Source organism: Pomacea canaliculata, linkage group LG13, assembly GCF_003073045.1.
Source record: "Pomacea canaliculata isolate SZHN2017 linkage group LG13, ASM307304v1, whole genome shotgun sequence".
Classification (NCBI taxonomy): domain Eukaryota; kingdom Metazoa; phylum Mollusca; class Gastropoda; order Architaenioglossa; family Ampullariidae; genus Pomacea; species Pomacea canaliculata.
In genome coordinates this window covers 13,634,747-13,654,240 of record NC_037602.1, presented here as the reverse complement: position 1 = coordinate 13,654,240, position 19,494 = coordinate 13,634,747, and the positions used below count along the sequence as shown (strand labels likewise).

The following is a 19,494-nucleotide window of genomic DNA, read 5'->3' as shown; positions in this document are numbered from 1 at the left end:
GTAGTCTCCTTCAGATGTTCTAGTCAAGAAGCACTAGTAGAAGAAAAAAAGTTACAGATAATGTAATCTCCATAACTATGCCATACAACTAAATGAATGAACCAGACGACATGATTTTATATTTTAGAAGTTGAGATGCTACTGATGCCACGCAGGCAATACTTTTCTGCTTCAGTCGCAAGAAGGATGAAAGATCTCGGTTATAGTATGATTTATGAGCTCCAGAAATAGGAGCATCTGTCGACCCTACAAGGCAAAAATGTAGTTTGCTTAAGTCTCAAAATAGAGAGCGAAACCTGGCAGTAATGTCAGTCATACCAGCCTTCAGATGCTGCACAAAGAGGTTAGTTCTGATATGGCAACAACCAGTCTTGAATGGGAAAAGAGAGTGAATAAGGGAAACGTTGATAGTAAACAGTGAATGCATTTTCTTCGCCCATCCCTAAGTCAGGGCCTCTAACTTCCTTATCAGCTGAGGGACGTGCAGCCCAGGGTTTACTGAAGACATCTGAGAAGCTGGCGAGACGCTGAATGTAAATCTTGTGTCAGAGGCTGAGCCCCAGTGGCAAAAACCGAAACCGAGATACGTGTTTTAAAACCCGCAAGAACAGGCTTGTGACTTGGAAACGAACTCAAATAATCAGCTGCCACATCGGCGCGGGTTACAGTCATTCTTTGTTGTTTGGAGCCGAACATCAAGATGAATTTGCTTTCCTCGCTATTCAAGCGTGAAGTGCAAGGCCGCTTTAGTCTGTTCATATAAGCTAGTTCCAGACTGACGCAGAAACATATGTGCAGTAAGACATGATGGAGGTGAGACAATGCAGCCACGAGCTGTGGGTCTGATGGGCGATGCTACAATGATTGCACACAAACATGAGCACGCCGTGGAGCCTGAAGACCTGTTAACATCATACTGCTGACTAGTGAAGCCCTTCATTCACTTGACATGGCCATCGTTCGTTATTCGCAAAGTTCTAGCCGAAGAAAGCGTTCACTATTTCATCATTTTTGGCCTACAAACGGCACAAACATTAGATATGTACTCAAAACTAGTCTATTATCCTACATCAGTTCTTCGTAGCAGGATTTTTTCCAAATCGTGTTCATGTCATGCATGATTATAATGTCATGAATATATTTAGCAATCAGCATTTTATTTTAAACGATATGTAGATTCTAGCACAAATAATATCAAACGTAAATTATTTTATTTGTGAGCTTGCTTCACATCTTCTCCCTCAAAATACTTCACTGATTTTGCTGGCTGGCGGGCTGGCGTGGTTTAAGCTCACACCACGTGATCCACTCGTATAGAGCTATATGGACTGCATGGGGACAGTGGTGGAGCAAATCACTACCGGAAATGCATGAGAGCTGGCAACATCAAACATGGAGAGGTGAGGGGACCATATTTTAGAAAGAAAAAAAAACCCTGTTTCCTGGCGCTGATGCTCGGCATAAGGCTAGCAATATCGTGTCATAAAACAAGTTTAAGCACATAGAAACCCTAACATGCACTTCCTAAGCCAGGCTTCTGATGTTGGAGACAGGAAACCTTCTTTGCCTTGTTTTGTTTACATATAGTGGCGAGGAAGATATATCTTGTCCTTATCACTAACTTGCCCCAAAACACTAACTAAAACCGCGACATCGAGAACTTTTTTGACAAAAAAACATTTAAGACAAGGAAGTTTCGCCTGTAAACAACTATCAATCTAATATGCGTTAATCTAATAAATTGAACTATTTCAATGCCTTATTATGGTCGAAAGGAATAAGAAACTTCACTCTAAGTCCATGATATTTTATTAGTCTTATGAAATTAAAAAATGGTCGAAGAAAAGCATGTGAAAAGCTTGATAAGTGCATCTTTTAGCGGACAAGCTACCTTAATAATCATTGACCATAGAACACCAGCAAACTTCAGTTTTAAGTTTTACGCTAAAGAAGGCTACCCCTGTCTCATCTCTGCCAGAGACACACGTGTAACATGGGCATGAAGGTACAGCGACACAAAAGACGGCGGCCAGGTGCACGCACGCCCCACAACAGCATGTGCAGGAAATGTCATGGTCAACCCCTACTACGTTGAGACTGGGAAACTGTTTTCATTGTCTCTCTTTTTTCAGACTCGCAACTCTTACACGAGGGTCCGTAGTTGTGAGGTGAGTCGTTGTCTTGTAGCAACCTGGGGAACTCAAGGAAAAGCACGTTTCCTAAGTTACAGAGCGGTGTCCAGTGTTTTATCCATGGATCTGCAATTACAAAGCGGTGGCAAAGATGCCCTGAGGTAAAGAAACATGAGGTCATGTCAGTGGGGTCTAAGTACCGCACTGGCTATTTTTCAAATCGTGGTTGTTGTTTTGTTTTGTTTTTTGTTTTGTTTTTTTCGTTTTTCATAGTATTTTCCTTTGGTGTTTCTCCACAACCTGAAAAAAGAGGTCGTGCTTGTTTATCAGAGAGCACAAACAGCAATCGTCTGGGTGAGACATTACAAAGAGGTATGGCTGCTTCCCACGTGCAAACTGGGTAAGAACGTGAAAGAAAAGTGTGTGAGGGGCTGGGGAGGCGAGCTGAAGAAAGCTACTGTTATGCTTCTCTTGACGCCTGCCAAGGATGCGAGCTGATGCGGCTGATGAGGCGAGGTTATCGGGTGAAAGCAACACCTATTCCTATGAGTAAGCTTGCCGACAAACAATGCAGGTCACGCCAGACCTTTGCAGTAGCTTTTCGACGATTGGATGCTTTTATTTTAGGTCAGTATACGCAGGGTCTCAGCTCCATGTTCAAGGCTCCCAGTCTGAGTAAACAACTGCGTGTAGGTCAGTGCTGAATTCACGGCGTTTTAATAAATGCAGCAGCAGGTCGACTGAAAGCAAGGATTTCTCTCACAGCTTTCTTTTGGCTTTTGGCTTTAGAAACAGCTCTTTCTTTTTTTTCTTTTTTTTTTTTTTGCCCAACCCTACCCAAACTAAAACCTTATTTCTAACAAGACGTTTTCTATGGTCTACTATATCTTTTAACATTTGCTTGTTCAAACTGCGATATCACATTTAAAGCAAAAAGGAAGGAAAAAGCAAAGGAAGACGTATGTTCTGAAATTATACTAAACTAGAACACATAGCATTGTGATACAAATATGTACTATAGTCGAGAAAACATAGTATGGCGATACAAAGGTATCAATGTAACCGACAAAAGCTACCGGTTCCTGACGTTTTATACCTTGTGTCACTTTAAAGATCGACACCAGCTGGCATCACCCGATGAGGCATCGACTGAATGATTTACTGCATGTATATTGTAATTTTCGAGCTGCAGTTTGTTCTAGCTGTCCTCAAAACTCAAACCTTTTTACAAATATAATGGGATATCAATGCATGCACAATAACCTGTGACCGCCAGGTTTACTGCTAGCGTAAATGCAAAAAGACTCGTCCCGAACAATGTTGACAGAGATAATAGAGCTGAAAATAACTCAGTTGATTGTTCACGGCCCAGTTAGAAAAGACAGTTGTTGAAATGAATTTATGTGGCATCGTTATTAATCATTCACAAACTGATGATGCATTTATAGTCATCTCCATCCTGTCGCAGTATTGATATTAGAATAATAAGATCCCACACAAAATGTGTTCCTAACATTCACCACAAAACATTTTACGCTGTTACGATGAAAGTTATATATAATCCTAGATGCAACCATTCCCTTACTTTTCACAAACATTTACTGCAGTTATTTTACATTTGTACAGTTAAAACACTCTAGACCAGGCTCACTGACTACCAGGTGCCAAGATAATGACCGCGACATGTTGGTAACAGCCGCTGTCCTGATGGACGCGTGGTGGGTTCAAGCAAACTTGATACAATACAATACATCTGTGATACGATACATCTGTATTGTACACATTTCATGGCTGACCCACAGCAGCAGGTATGTGAACGGAAGGCGTGCTGTTCACATGCAGCATGGCAGCTCACGCAAGTTTTGTCAGCGTCGTCTAACCGACGGCCCAGCGTCTGTTTACAATCGTTGCCACATGCGGACGAGCTGTCAAGAATTAACTCCCTTCGCTGCCAGAATGTTCCTAGGAACCGAATCCCAGAGAGGTGCGTGTCTTTCCTGAGCCCGTCAAAAGTTTCCGATAAGTGGTACAGGTGCTAAGGTGCCACTCATCGTGATGTGCAGCAGGAATATGGATTACCTTCCCCTGGTACCTAAAGGTGTTTTCCTTTAAAATGTTTAAAGCCTCCTCTGGAATTTAATAAGGTTTAGTCGTGTCCCACCTGATTTATCATTTCCGCAGTGCTGATAACTGTCTAAGATGATAAAATGTTTTAACATTTGCGCATTTTTCTGACAGAAGAAAAGCCCCAAGTAAAGCTCTAGTTTACAAGAAAGCAGGAAAGAAGTACTTAACACGATTTGGAAATGCCAGCACTATGGTCTTTCCGCACATAGACTGAAATTACAAGTTAAAATGCCAGCGTATAAAAGGCGCGCACTGTAGCGGCCACGAAGATTTTTGCGAAAGAGGAAAAGGAAAGCTGAAAATACGAAAGCCACGCTAGGTCGCTTGGGCTGTAATTGCTCCGTTCACCTGTAAAGTTTACCTTTTTCCTAAAGAGCAGGCATACCGCTGACATTCCAATCGTTGGTACCTTCCAGGCTGCCCTGGGCTCCATCTTCGTCCACTTCATCTGGCACTAACGTCCTCACGTGGTCCGCCCCCCCCCCAATACCACCACCACCACCCCACGCACCAAACTCTCTCCTCCTTCCGCAAACGCCAACTAACAGATAAGGCTAATAACCCTCGTCTGACATAAATACTGTGCAGGGGAAAGGTGTAAAGTACCCGTGCCAGCCTGACACTCAGTAGACAGTAGACTATCTCCTTCACAAGCCAGATTAACGCGTTTACTTATTCACATAATTATTTTCATCTGTATAGTTCACACAGTTCCATCAACGGTAAGCCCAATTAGTGGAGTAAATACAAAGACATCGAGAAAAAAATTATTTAGGAATAAACACCGAATGAATATCTTTTAAGGATTCAGTAATGATGACTATGTGTATCTGCCTCTAAAAGGAGAGTATACGCCTGTGAATGAAGGGTATCCTCACTATAGGCGTTCGAGACGATGGTAGTAATCCTTGTAACAAGGAGCACGGAAATTGGCAGAAAGGGATCTGTAAAATGTCATAGTTCGCGTGAAATGTAGCGCTGTTGTATTTTTGGCTGTCGGGAGATGGAAAAAAATCAAGGGGGGGGGGGGGGCAAGAGACACATTCGCTTTGGGGTAATGTGCAGGAGTGGGAAGATGAATATGACTGAAAGCAAGAGTTTACAAATCACAAACATTCTTAGCTTATCACTGCAATGGACCTTTGCGCTGTTTGAAACTAACAACACTAATTCCGAAGACAAAAAGAGCACCTGATGCACCTACGGCAAGAAGATGATTCATGGCCGAATCGATAATTAACGATCCTTTGATAAACCATATCCCTGGTACAGTTAACCTATTACATCCCTAGCTGCCTGGAGTCGCGGCCTATTAAGGCTATCGACGCGTGACAAAGCGTGTGATTACTTAATTAGTCACGCGCGTGCTGCCCTGCATGCCACTGGCCACCAGCCCCACTTTTGCTCACAGGCGTGCATTAGCTTCACTCAACGAGCCATGCTGAGCTAGAAATGTACAGTCCCCGACCATAACACATGTCTACGATTACCAGTTAGAGAGCGAAAAGGCTCTGATAAGAAATTCATGAGCGTATATTACTGAGCTTTCAGAAAATGCACTGTTATTTTCCAGTCCAGCAGCGACAGAAATGACCTCCCAAACATTTCCATAATCTGTATAAGATGAAATTTCCTTCTCCTCTTTCGTCATTCCCTTGAAGTGCATCCTGGGAAAAAGCGGGGTACAAAAGACAGTTCCTCCTCTTTCCCCTAATTTGATTTCTGTTCTCGGTATTGTTTGGCGTCTAATTTCCATGAAACCTAGAAAAGCCGTCTCTCATTCTATAAATTGTTTCTATACTTTGTCAGCGGGCGGATCATTTCAGGCTTCCTATAATTTTCTCTCAGGAGGTATTTGAAAAAAGGATGAAAAATAGGAATGCCTTGTTTTCCTCTATTCTTAATTCCTACGAGTGTAGCATAGCATCAAAAACAGGGTGTAGTTACGAAAGCTCGTTTTCTAAATTACTTGTTCTCCTTTTCATCCAGAGATTGGCCTTATTTTGCCACTCTGCAAGCCGTCAGAGCTAATTTGGAAGCTTTGTGTGGAAGGGATTTTTTTTTTTCGGATTTTGCGCAGTTGAAACAAATGATGGATTGATTTGTTCGTTGTGGCGGAAAGGTGCTTCCAATTAGAGGTATTTCGCACTATGAGGGGACATGTAGAGGGGAGGAAACCGAAGTACTTCCAGACGGCTGGCAGTGTGAACAGGTGTCACATACACAGAGTGACCCAAAGCGAGATCTGAACCCAGGCTTCTCACTGCAGTGGTGAATCAAATGATGCAGCTCGCACCGGCCTTTATAAACCCCCAACTCCAGGTCAGGGTCCTTCACCTCATCATTGTTGTTTGGCTCACCGCTGTCACAAGGACCATCTTCAGCAATGTTCTGTCATTTTCTTTAACTTCATGGTCTGCAGGTCTTCAGAACGAAGCTATGTTCAGGCATTGTTCTGATAACACGATTTGATTGTTTGCTGCTAGTAAAACTACAGTTCACTGTAGCAACAATATAGTTGATGGTGAAGAAAAGATTTTTCATGTCGTTTGGACACTACTAAAAAGTTTGTGAAAGAATTACAAATTCAGTAATTTATCTCTCAAGAGACAGTTTCATGAATAATGAACATATCACGAATCGTCATTGCACATTCTTTCAGTTAGAAACACATTAACAGAAGATATGTGTGCACATATAGACTTGTAGGGCGCTTTTTTTTTCTAATGACTGTGTACAGCTCAGCACAAGATCCGGCAGTTTTTAGCGCCTTCAGACAAAGGCATGGACTTCGTGTAAACAAGCCAGGCTGCAGAACCCATCCATTACTTAAGTGAGGAAAGAAGAGTTGTTAAGCCGCCAGCTGTTCGAATACGGATTCTTTCAAATACGAATGCCCTTTAATCTCATAACCTAGTCTGTACTCTTATTTTTATATCGTTCAAAGCGTTGGAACAAGGAGTGAAGTAAGCCATGGCACACGACACGGAAAGCAATTCACTGAAAGACAGTTTACATCAGTTGAATACATCTGCTTAAGCCCAAGCATAGCTGCAAGTCTAATCAATATGCACAAAGTGTGAAAAAAACCGAAAATAAAACAACCAAACAGTTAATGGACATGAACCTGGTGACTCGCTCCTTGACGAGAATCAACACTTGCGAGATCTTCAGAAGACTGGATCATAAATAAATAGATGTTCCCTTAATTTTCTAACCAAAGCTTTAAGCGGCATTTGTTACCAGACATAATCTGAGCATATTGAGAGGGGAGGGATAGAGTGGGAGGAGTAAAGGAGGAAACTTTTTTTTTAACCACCACGAGGCCATGAAAACCACACACGTTAAAACGCTTGGACCTGCTCTTTATTCTGCATTCATTATGTTGCCCTAGATAATAACTTTAAAGGATGTAAGCACGAAGTAAATAATTGGTCAAATAATCTCTGACCTCTATGCATCTAACATTTCAACTATGTGCGAAAGCTGGCTTAATCCTTTAACACCAACAAAAATGTTTTCTTTCGGAATTGTTTTTCTGGCAAGCTCCAACAAATTAGCAGACCTGCCAGAGATGGATGAGTAAAAAATATCTCATTCTACACACATGATAACTAAAATGTTTTATCGAAGGCGTTACGTAAAGCTCTGTCTTAAAGGCCAACACAAGCGCTCAGTAAAAATCGCCGAAAAAATAATTTATAAACAAGAGTTTATCTTAAACAAACGCAAATTTGAAATGTATTTATATTTTTTTAACAATAATACAAATGGAAAAACAAAGTTAAATGCGCTCACTTAGTAATAGAGAATTCAGTAATACATCATAGACCGCAATGACCCTGATTGGTCCAGTAATACAAGTTCATGCTGTTACAAATACTACTTATGCGCAATGGAACTCTCCAGCGTAGAAGAGTAATTTTCTTCTGTCTTCCCAGTGGCAGTTGAGATTGCCGATGTTTGAAGGCCTATATCTGAAAATTAAGGATAATGTGTATTCATACTTTGGGAATTATTATTTTAAAGTGAACTAAGCCCGATCATAAAGAAAAAATGTCGCACTCGTGTTGGCCTTTAACCAGTTCAGCATGCCCTCTTCCTTCTACTAGGAACGTCCATGCCTCAGGCTGTTCCTTCGACTCAAGCACAACGTGCAGTAGTCATGCCCTTTAGGTCACGCCCATACCTCTGAGAAAGAAAACAGGAAGAGGTGCACAGCCCCTTGATGTCGCACGCTCTCCGACTATGTTACCCCGGAGATATTATCTTAGCTCTCCGCAGTTCCTGCCGTCTGCCTGTTGTTATGTCACTGCAACCAGTGCACGAGGGGCGGCAGCTGGCTTCTCGAACTATCTCAATGTCTAACTGAAGCAAGGGTTCTAGAAAGCGAACAGAGGGGACTCTTCCGTTTGATGAAGAGTAATAACTGTTAATATGTCGGTTCACTATATGGAACATTAAGTTAATTTTCTTCAACAAAATAACTTCGGCACCACATTGTCTTTACTAGTAACCTATTATGTTATTCATGATAAACTTCCAAGAGGCATTAGAATGCTCGTGACAACTTTAACCACAAGCTCTCTGTATCTTGATGCCTTTTCAGCAGCTGTCCACAGACATCTGTGGCTCAAAGCGAAACAACCACCTGTGTCTGGCTGCCATATGTGTTGCGGCTCTCTATAGTCCATCGGAACTTATTCATGTCATAGCAAGACTGCTGATGTGCTTTGTGTGCCAGTCACATTCGCTGGTCCCAACATTCCGATGGGTGTGGCAGGGAAATGGAGACAGCCAATTCTGTGCCCTGCTGGGCAATTCTAAAAAAGCCAAATCGTCTCTCTCTCTCTTTTTAATCTTTCGATAGCAAGCAACCTTTAAAAGTATATCTACATTGTAAGGGAGTGGCTGGAAGATGTTAAAAATAAACACCTGTAAATTGTGAACGGAAAACAGATTTATATTCGAAAGAGTGTTGATTTATGTCTACATAATGTGGGTGTATGTACCAAGACGGGTATATTTCACGCAAGCATCTCCGAGACAGTTATATATATATGAAAATTTCTTCCACAGGTACTGTTAACAAAGAATTTTCCTTTTATGATTTCGAGATTATGTATTGTTTTGATAAAGGTAACCAAAGGGAAAAGGGTGCGTACTGCTGAATCGCAATTGAAGAAGATGAAGCGCTAAAGCAACAATCGATATAATTTGGAGAATAACTGTACTTGGAAGCACAAGAATTTTCCAAATTATAACAGCGAAATTCACACTATATGGTAATAGTGCACAATTGCAGGTACCTGTGAATTTTCCTGGCAAAGCGCTTATCTGTGCGGGATTTCTATGGGTTCGCGTGCGAGAGAAAGTCAATATTGAATGTAATAGTTATAACGGGTTGGTCTGGAGCCGGAGATAACTCTGTAATAAGGTAGTGCTGTATTTAGGTTCACTAATGCCATCTGCCAAAGTGTGCGGAATACAGTGGGTGAGAAAAAGGGCTAGTAATCTAAACAGTCGTTATTCAACTCGGCCCCCAGTTCTTATCTCCTCCAACCGCGACGGCCGAAGCTACAGAAGGATATCGTCAAGCATGACTATAAAGAAAGAACGCGCTTTTATGTTATAGGACTGATAATATCAGACACAACAGTTCAAAGATCGTTGATGAAGGAGAAACTAGTGCGTTGTCAGAAACATTGATGTCACCGCCCATAGGATCGAGACTGTGACAACATGGATTCTAGGTAACAGAGACAGGCAACAAACCAGACTTTCTGATGTTTGTATTCTGCGAAAAGATGACAAATGACAGGGGCTACGAACACACAAAGCTGTTCATGAAGAGTTTCTGGCACCCAGACATCTGGGAGTAAAAAAAAAAAAAAAAAACCAGATGAGCGCCAGCTTGGTAGCTAATCCTGGTATGAAAGCCTTTGTCATTTTTTTTAACACAAAATGGCCAGGTTGAGATACGGAAAATCAGTGCTTACACGTACCACAGTATGTATATTCCATGTTGACAAGAAATTTAATTCTTCGCTGCTAACATTTTTAGCAGTGTCGTAATAACATGGACTGCTGTAAATCCTTCACCTGAATGAAATAATAAAACGCTGTCGACGTAAATCTTGAAGGCTTTTCTTATCCACAGAAAGATGGGTTTTCTCCGTGTAAATAAATATCAGTCTAAACGGCTTCACACCCTGTAAGCAAGTTATAAATAGCACATATGTTGCGCATCATTCCAGAAAAAAATAAAGATGGGTTATCTGTACATTTGTTATCAATGGGTAAGGAGGTATCTATGAATGTCAAAGAAGCATTCCAATTGTTTACAAGAAATCTTGAGATATAAAAAACCATGTTATTCTTCGTAAACTGTGCCTTGCTATTTTATTACTTTGCTTCTCTATGTCCATACTTCGTGGACTTTTCAAATGCAACTTATATTGTGTCTAACACTACACCATCCTCATTACTAAAAAGTTCTTTCTCTTCTCGTAGCTCCAACGCATAAACTACGTTTATTAACAATGTATGATGAACATTTGGCTCAAAAGCACAAACGAAAGAAACAGCAGAAAACTGTTAATGTCGTAAGCAGATTCCGTCATTATCTTTTTTTTTCTGAAAGAATAGAAATTAACTGAATGAAAAGCTTTCTCAATTCTCTGCCAATACATCTACAGGATAAAAAAAAGCTGTAAGAACATCGCCTGTGTCCTTGACATTTAACTGTTTTTATGATGTAAGAGGTTGGTTGGGTGGAGCTGGCAGCGCTCCGACAGCTCCCCTTCGTGCTGGGTTTAAAGGAGGTCTTAAAAAGCTCAAAGCACTGGCAGCACAAGGCTCCGTCGTTCCCACACGGCTCTGTTTACTGTGATCCAGTCAAATTTTTTTATCAGGATGCGCATGTCTCTTGCCAAAAGTCTTTTTTAGTTCTTTGTTTCACGCAGCCCTCCTACACTCTAAGCACTTTTCCAGCCGTCCTTCGGGTTGCGAAGACCGGAAGCTAGCAGAAGCGAACGATGTTGAGTGGGACAAAATGACCTACCGACCGTGAAAAAAACGAGATCGTCTTTGCTAGTTATTTCATACTTGTTCATATGGATGTATCGCAGCACTGGAGCTGTTCATGTAACACTTTTTAAAGTTCTTATCTTCTTGCCAAGCTGAGACGAATACTCACGCTCAGTGTGGCCAATGGGTGAGAATTTCCTAGATGAATCAGAGCGCTCAAAATGGCTGCTTCGCTCAGTTGAATTTTCCACCATCTGAAATACTTAACTCTGGAAGATCTTAACGTTATGCCAGTAGTTAAAGAATGTTTTGAAGCTTGTAATGCAATTCTATATCTTAATTGGCAAATTCATTTTTACCAAGAATTAGTAATTTATTTCTTCCTGCTTAAAAAAAATGAAAAGAAAAAGTGAGTGCAAAGCCATGTGCGTGCTGACTGTTAAGTGGCATGAAACAAGGGCAATTTTTTTTCAGAAAGACTGTATTTCGTTTTACAGGCTGTTTGTTGACAAAACATGCATTTCAACTAGCATATATCACCTTGTAAGCTTCCATCAAACTCAAGAACATCAGTTCCCAAGTTTTTTCCGGCGCGTCAAATGATCGTACATATAAACCTCCCACACAATTAAGGTGGAATGTAGTACTCAAACCTGTCCTGTGTATGTAGCGTTGCTGTAACAGTGCCAGCTGTCATGTGTATTGTTGCTTAATAATGCCAGCTGTCCTTTTCGCATCCAATAGCTTCTTAGCTCTGTGTTTTTAAAGCGCCTTTTTTATTAAAGAGACGCAGCTGGACTGGGCTTTTTTTTTTAAAGGAGAGGATGGAATATGAATAATTGTATCAGTGCCAAAGCTGACGAACAGAGACATCAGATGCAATACTTTCGTAACGCATATTGTCTCTTCCCTTTAAAAAAAAAAAATTGTATCCGCTTCTTGTCAATCTCAAAAATCTTTATCTTTTGGAGTGTAGGTTTGTTTTAAATTTAGAAAAGGTGACATGAGGTTTTAAAGATGTAAATGCTTCCTCCCTAGGACGCGATGTAGGCACGCAAACGGTAAGAGGTCATTGGTCACAAATTGTCCGTCATCGTAATTGTCCTTTCCATGTGTTTCGAATATTTCTGTTATTGTAAATGCATTTACAGTACTCAATATGCAACCTAAACGTTCATAATTATTTTGTTTCAACATCTCGAGGGGAGGGAACAAATCTACCTCCCATATGCCTGTTGAAATGGGGAAAAAAAAAAAAAAAAAAAAAAAAAGAAAAATTTTAACAAAATCACGAGATTTAAGGATGACTGATTGCCAATCAGTTTTAGTTATTTCTATTAACTAGCGTACATATCTATTTGTAAACTGTAGAAAGGGAAAAAACGTGATAAGGACAGACTTCCTACCCACGTGGATTGAAGCTAATATAACAGTATATAACATACGATCTGATATTTTTTTAAATCAGTAAACGAACAAGGAAGCAAAGAATGACTTCGGTGTTCCTTTTCATTACCGTTTCTTAAACACCCTCCTCTACGTCCCTCGTGTGTAAATGTGAAAGATTGCGAGTGACTATGTGCGCGTGGTGATAATGATATAATCATTACACATCTATCTTGCAAGAGTTTACTTACCTGACGGAATCCTTTGTCTCTCGCAGAAGGGATCTCCCATTAATGTCGATCACTTCGTCATTAACCTTTATCCTTCCATCCCGGTGGGCAGTACCCCCTTCAGTCACTGCCACTACTCTCATGACGGAGCCTGACCCCGGGGACGAGAAGCCCAGCCCCTGGGGCGGAGACGAGGCCAAGGTCGTGCGATTACCATCTGCTACACCATCGCTGCTGTTTCTCTCCCTGTTGGACATCGGTATCGCATCGATTTCTACTCCTACTCCGTTACTACCGTGAATGAGGAGCTCGACCGAGAAAATCTGATCCTTCCGGGGGGGTTTCGTTGGTGGGGGAGTGCGCGTGCAGTCTCTTCCCAGTGTCCCTGTCGCTGTGGCGACGCAAAACGTGTTGTTGCTAGCGGCAAAGTCGGACTGGGACTTCGGCTTCGGTCCCTTGTCGAAAGAGGTGAAAGAGGTCAGCGGGTCAGAGGTCAGGAAATAGGTGTCCTCCCCTGTTCCGCTATGCAGATCCATCTGGGAAGGTGGACGCAGAGCGAAGGGGGCCGTCCGACAACCCCAGCCCTCGCCTCCTCTCTTTCCGACCATCTTTCCAACGTCCGCTGCCTTTTCGGACATGGTGATTATTGGGTAAGATGCGGCTGAAAGTAGGATTTCAGAGTATCCATTTTAGTTGCTCATGCATGAACAGCTTCCAGTAAAGAGTTTAACCATCAAGCTTACAGTCGCTGTTAGTATTCTATTATGACACATTAGAACTCTATGAAGGTAACTCGCCACTCCCTCTCCACAACTGTAGGTTCATGTTGCCTATTCCATGAGTGTTCAGCGGACATGTGCGACTCCGCGAAGGTCAACTTCACCGGACAGGTTTTAGCCACAACATAGACAGAAAACTACTTCAGCAAATACACAACCAATTTTGATCCCAGGCGCTTACAGTAACATACGCCGTGCACTGTAGCCTCACAAAAAAGTCTTATACGTAATGCTGTTACAGCAATACTTTGTACGTTTAATTCACACAGCGGACGATAATGCACACGCGTCTTAGAAGATGACACCAACACAAGTTTTTTGCCGTCCGTTTTCTTTAGTCTCTAGCTATCAATGTAAAAAAATCCACAGCTAAAGACAGATTGTCATCTGCGCTGACGCCCTCTGGTGGAAAGTACGGAAAATATTTCGAAAGCATTTTAACTCGTCTATTAATCCCGAGAGCCATTCGCTGGTTTTTCGCAGACCTTTGTACAGTGAGTACTTTCACGTTTCCGAGTAGTCATGATGTACGCCGAAATCACGGCGCCAGACGCTGTTAGCAGGCCCTGTGCTCGCTTCCGACACTCCTTGCTACCGAAATGTCAAGGCACGGAGGGAGGGGAATGGCACGATTCCTTGGGGCGGTGCCTTTTGGAGGAGGGAGGGGGAGTAGGTTGATACTATCATGCTGTGGCACCCGTGTTGGAGGCGGAGACCCTAGTGGGCTTTTATACCATCGGCAGCGATTTCATGCTAAAGATCGGACCCACGTTTCTAGCAGATGAATAAGCAGGCACATCGCGTCTGACAAGACATTTATCAAGGATGTGAACGCTCAACTCAGGCTGCAGTGCTAGCGTGGTCACAACGAGAGGAGGGCAGCGCTTCACTGTAGCATCGTAGCGTCGCTTTGGTCCCTGAAGCGACTGTAGGCTCTCTCGGCAAACCAGTCGTGCTCTTCCCTCCTCTGCCGCGTGAAGGTGTGTAGTCCTGCGAGATGCAGGAAGCCGGCTTAGAGAGGTTGGGCCACAGCGAACTACGTGTCCGAGTTTTCGAAGAGGAAGTTGGAAAAGCGCCTCTAGCCAAAGAGGAGCGGCACCAGAGCCCAGCGAGCAGTACAGCGACGCTGTCTCGGGTCACGTGCAGTCGCAAGAATCCTTTCACAGACGGGGTGAGCCACACACGCATCCTGCCTTGTAAACCTTATCCATACGTCTGTAAATATTGAAAATAGAACCATGGACTTCAGTATCAGAATTGTTTTGTAGACGGAAGGATGGAAGGTCTCATAACATCTCGGTAATAGACTTTAATTTTGATAGTTAGCTTACATCACAGAGCCCATAGTGATTTTCGATGAAATTGTGACAACTTTATTATGTCAGTATATATACTGACACACTTTTGTGTGCAATAAATAAATCTTTGTACTGTAAAAGTAAGGCTCACAGAACAAAATCTCATCATCATAACGCGGTTATAAATAAGTAATCCTCCTTATATACGTGTATATAACACCAAATACGTACATCAGCATCTGCATACACATAAAACAGGGCGGCTACATCAAGTTTCAGAATTCAGCAGTCGGATGGCGGCGGGAGTAAAGGTGTTACTGCACTTATCCTTTTCACAAAGGAGGGTAGGGGAAGTGCCCGTTATTCGGAAGGATTTTGCTGCAGCTATGGCGCGCTGGGAGAAAATGTATCAACTGCGCAACTGTGCACCGATCACTGCCAGCCAGCTGGACGGTGTTTAATAAGTGGTGCATTCGCTACATTTAATTATCTTACAATTCCTACTCATACCTATCACACAATGACGCATTTTTTTTTTTAAATAAGGAAGAAGCGTGCGTGCGCACGCATCCCACCCCCTCCCGAAATAGCCTTCAAAATAAAACCGATTGCGGTCACACTAACGATCATCTCTCCGCCTCTTCCATTCAGTGTGCGCACAGCAAGAATCGGGTATCGGGACAGAATGCTGCATACCTTCTTCGTACAGTTTCTTGTTCTGGGTTAACCGCCACGTACGCTCTTTGTGAATCAACTGGATCAACAGGGGAGCGCTAACACTCCAACGGGTGTTTCAGACAGGAAATCCACATTCACAAACGATCTGTTCGCCACACAGGATGCTGTCACTGCTCCATTCTGCCATCCACTCGCTGCCTGGTTTGAAAAAACTTGGTTGATTCCGAAATAATATGTTTGAGCACTAGTGTTAGTGGTTGGAGTGGTCTCAACATGTTGCGAGCAGCAGACGATAGGATGCGCGCGCAGTTTTTGCGGGAAAAAAAAAGTCCGCAGCTGTGACGGCGACGTCAGGGTGGAAAGTTCAATGTCGTTGTTGGTGCACCATTCTGTTTACCAGCATCCTTCCTGTACGAAAAGTCTGGCGTTCGTGTTGCACCTATCACACACTGAAGTCTCATAAGTATTTACTATTCACAATCAACCAGCCAATCAAAATATACATAACAACACAATAAATATTGTTCATGGGCTAGGATGATAATGAATAGCTCCATTAGACTTATGTTACAGATATATATGCTGTTGTAGGACGTACTATAGAAAGAGGATTAAACCAATTCATGCATGCATATATGGGTGGCTTAATTTTTTTTTTTCCATGTTCCATTTGTTTTCATTAAAGATGCAAATACCCGACTAATCAACAGATTTTTTTTTATGTTCTTTGTCTTTAGCAGGCATCTAAATTCCTCGATCTTGTCCCATTGCCTGTGTGTATGCATGTATGTGCGTGTGTGTTTCCATGGTGGAAAGTGCATACTAGGAGTGCAGGAAACAATCATCATTCAAGGAAATTTAAATTTCATCCAATGAAAGGAAACAATCAAATCCTTAATCTTAATTGCAACAGCTCAAACACTGGTCTCTTATGTGTAAACTTAAATAGATATACACAGAAACACACACACATTCATAGTCATAAACCAATGCATACAAACACACAGTGTACATGCAGCCACAAAGCATACATATCAGGGAGCTAAGAGATGTGTTGTGGAGAAATTAATTCAACTGAAAAACTAAAACTTTAAAATTCAGATTAAATTAATGGATTGCAACTGATCATGACATTGGATAATAGACATTTCCAGTGTGCTTTCTTGTACATTATACTGTATTTTTCATTGCAAGGAAATCTCACTAACAAGCAGTTTTCTTTCATTCTTCTTTGCCTTTACCATGTATCAAAATTCGCACCATCTCACATTGTCCTTAACTATTTGTGTTTGTGTGTGTGGGAAGAGTAAGCCAGAAGTGCAGGTTAACAACTGCCATTCAAGGTTTCCATGTGCCAAAAAATCGCTCTAGAAAGGAAGTGTCATGCAAAATTCCTCAAGTGACTAATGCAGCAATAATTTCCTTAAAAACAATGAAAAAAATGTCAGCGGTAGGTGGGTGGGGGAAGGGGGGAAATGCATGCTTGAATGAAAGGAACAATCTATATTATAATTTTTAAATGAAAAGAAACAAACACCCATTACTTACATAAAAACTAAAATGGATACATACGCAGAAACACATACATATATAGAAATTGTAACACGCAAAGGAACACACATGCATGCACAAAGACTACTTAAGCATCAAGGGAGTTAAGAGATAATGTGGAGAAACTATTGAAATTTAAATTAGAGTTAGGGTTTGAACTCATGTGATGTGCAATCCATGATGCTGAATAGACATTTCAGACTTTGTACATTTATCTTATTCATTATGAGAGAAAATATCTCACTGATGAACAGTTTTCTTACATTAACTTTGTCTTCACAGTACATATAAATTCTGTTTTGTATCGTTTGGACTATTTGTGTTGTTTGGATATATGTAGATATACAACTCGATATGTTTGATAGAATTGTCCTTCCAATACTTGCTTATCATTGTAAAATATGGGCACCATTAATTAGTGATATTTACGTTAAACTACAGCTAAAATTTTACAAAATGATCCTCAAAGTAAGAAATTCTTGTGTAGTGCTTGGAGAGTGTGGTTGCTTAATTCTCTGTTAGTCTTCTTATTAAAAGTAGAATGCTCAGTTTCTGGTTTAAATTATAAATGAAAATAACAGTAACAAACTTTCAAGCATTGTCTATATAAATACTCTTAAACTTACATGAAACAAATATCCTTAAACACAGCTATAACTAGACTCCAAACAAATATATTCACATTATAGAATGTTTAAAAGTACTTTTCTGCAAGAACCCTGCTTAAAAATACTACCTATGCTTGTCTCCCTTTAGTACAATTTAGGTCATTGAATAACCATTTTCCAATGAATAAATGTACACAAACAGATACTCCTAGAAATGAACGGTTCTGTAAACTTTGTAACACTACGGATATAGGGTATGAATCTAACTGTAAAAAATTAGCATACAAATTATTTACCAATTTATTACTTTAAAAACCCAAATGCTTATAAATTCCAGTCATTATTAACTTCAACGAATACAAAGACCCTCAGCAGATTAGCTCAATTCTTTTACGAAAGAAGGTGAACTCGATGAATTCATATAACGTTATATGTGTGTGTTGTAAGAGAGATATTGTATATTGAGATTGATGGAAGTGACGTGTTAATATGTGCAGTACTCCTTGGGGGTAACGAAATAGTCAAGAACACAGAATGTATGTAAAGGACAGTAAGAGAGAGAGTGAACAAAGCATGTTTATCCTTTGTGCTCATATACTTTAATTTACTTGTCTACATACACAGGTATACATGAGGGGGCTAGAAGAAGAAAAGATTGAGTGGATGATGGAAAGAATTAGTTTGTTTCCCTTTTTTCTTTTTTCTTTTTAATTAGCTGCCATACACCAACCAGTGAGTGTGCATGTGAATAATAGATACTATTTATAATAATAGGAATATGTGTGAAAATGTATTGAATTTTTTTTAAATATCTCAATATCCCTTAGAGTGACAATATAAAATCTTAAAATCTTAAGATCCCACCCCATCTTTTCCCACTTCAATCCAGTCTTGCCAAATCTCTCACTGTCACACCCCAACTACCCTTTCTCACACTCTTCCAGCCTTTCAATCCCTTCCTGTCCTGCTCACTTCTCTTTCTACCCTTTGTGCTCTTCCACCACTTCAGTTCTACACCCTTCAACTCCACCCAGTGATAAGTGACGATGTTTTCAAAGTAAAATGTGAAGGAAGGGGTGCAACAAAACGGGAGAAGGAGAAAAGGATTTGGAGGGAAATGGGGATAAAGATGTGGTCAGAAAAAGAGAAGGGGAAAGGAAAGGCAAGAGTACGATGAGACCTTATTGGAAACAGAAGGAAAGGAGGAAGGGAAGAATATGTAACTGAAGAAGGTAGGAAGTGAAAGAAGAGGGTAACGCAGCGGTTCTCAACCTTTCACTTGTGACGATCCGCTGACGAACAAAGGTACGTCCGCGCGCCCCCCTTAGCCAGCAATGTAAGCTAATTTCACTAATCCCGGTATAAGAAACTTTAAAAAAAAATGACCACCTTCGCCCCCCCCCCCCTTGTAGACAAACTGCAGAGGATCCAGGCGATCAGCCACGGTGGAGGTTCTTAATTTTCATACAACCCTCTCCAAACACTTGGCCACTACAGACGTGAGAGCCACAGATCGAAAATCTTTCAAGTCTTTAGCATTCGGGTTCTTTGGTACTGGTATTATTGTTGGATATGCGCCATAGACGGGGGACACTGTGAGAGTCAAGGGAAAGCTGGAAAAGTCTCTAACCATCTCAGTTGCTTCAAATGTCCAGGTCCTAATAATAACAAGGTAA

The 19,494-nt window shown here is 41.3% G+C and overlaps 1 protein-coding gene across 4 annotated transcripts in view; it reads right to left on the bottom strand.

Annotated features, from left to right (window-relative positions):
• LOC112553888 (multiple PDZ domain protein-like) overlaps positions 1–16,190 on the bottom strand; it is a 29,125-nt gene extending 12,935 nt beyond the window's left edge. The window contains exons 1-2 of one of the 4 annotated variants that reach the window (XM_025221368.1): positions 15,213–16,190; positions 12,926–14,898 (exon numbers count right to left, since the gene is read on the bottom strand). In XM_025221368.1, the coding sequence (XP_025077153.1) occupies positions 12,926–13,542 (617 nt within the window). In that variant the 5' untranslated portion in view covers positions 13,543–14,898; positions 15,213–16,190. Of the gene's footprint in view, positions 1–4,620; positions 4,749–12,925; positions 14,899–15,212 lie in introns of those variants that run through there. The other 3 variants (XM_025221369.1, XM_025221370.1, XM_025221371.1) reach the window with 3 other exon arrangements.
• Positions 16,191–19,494: the final 3,304 nt, after the last annotated feature.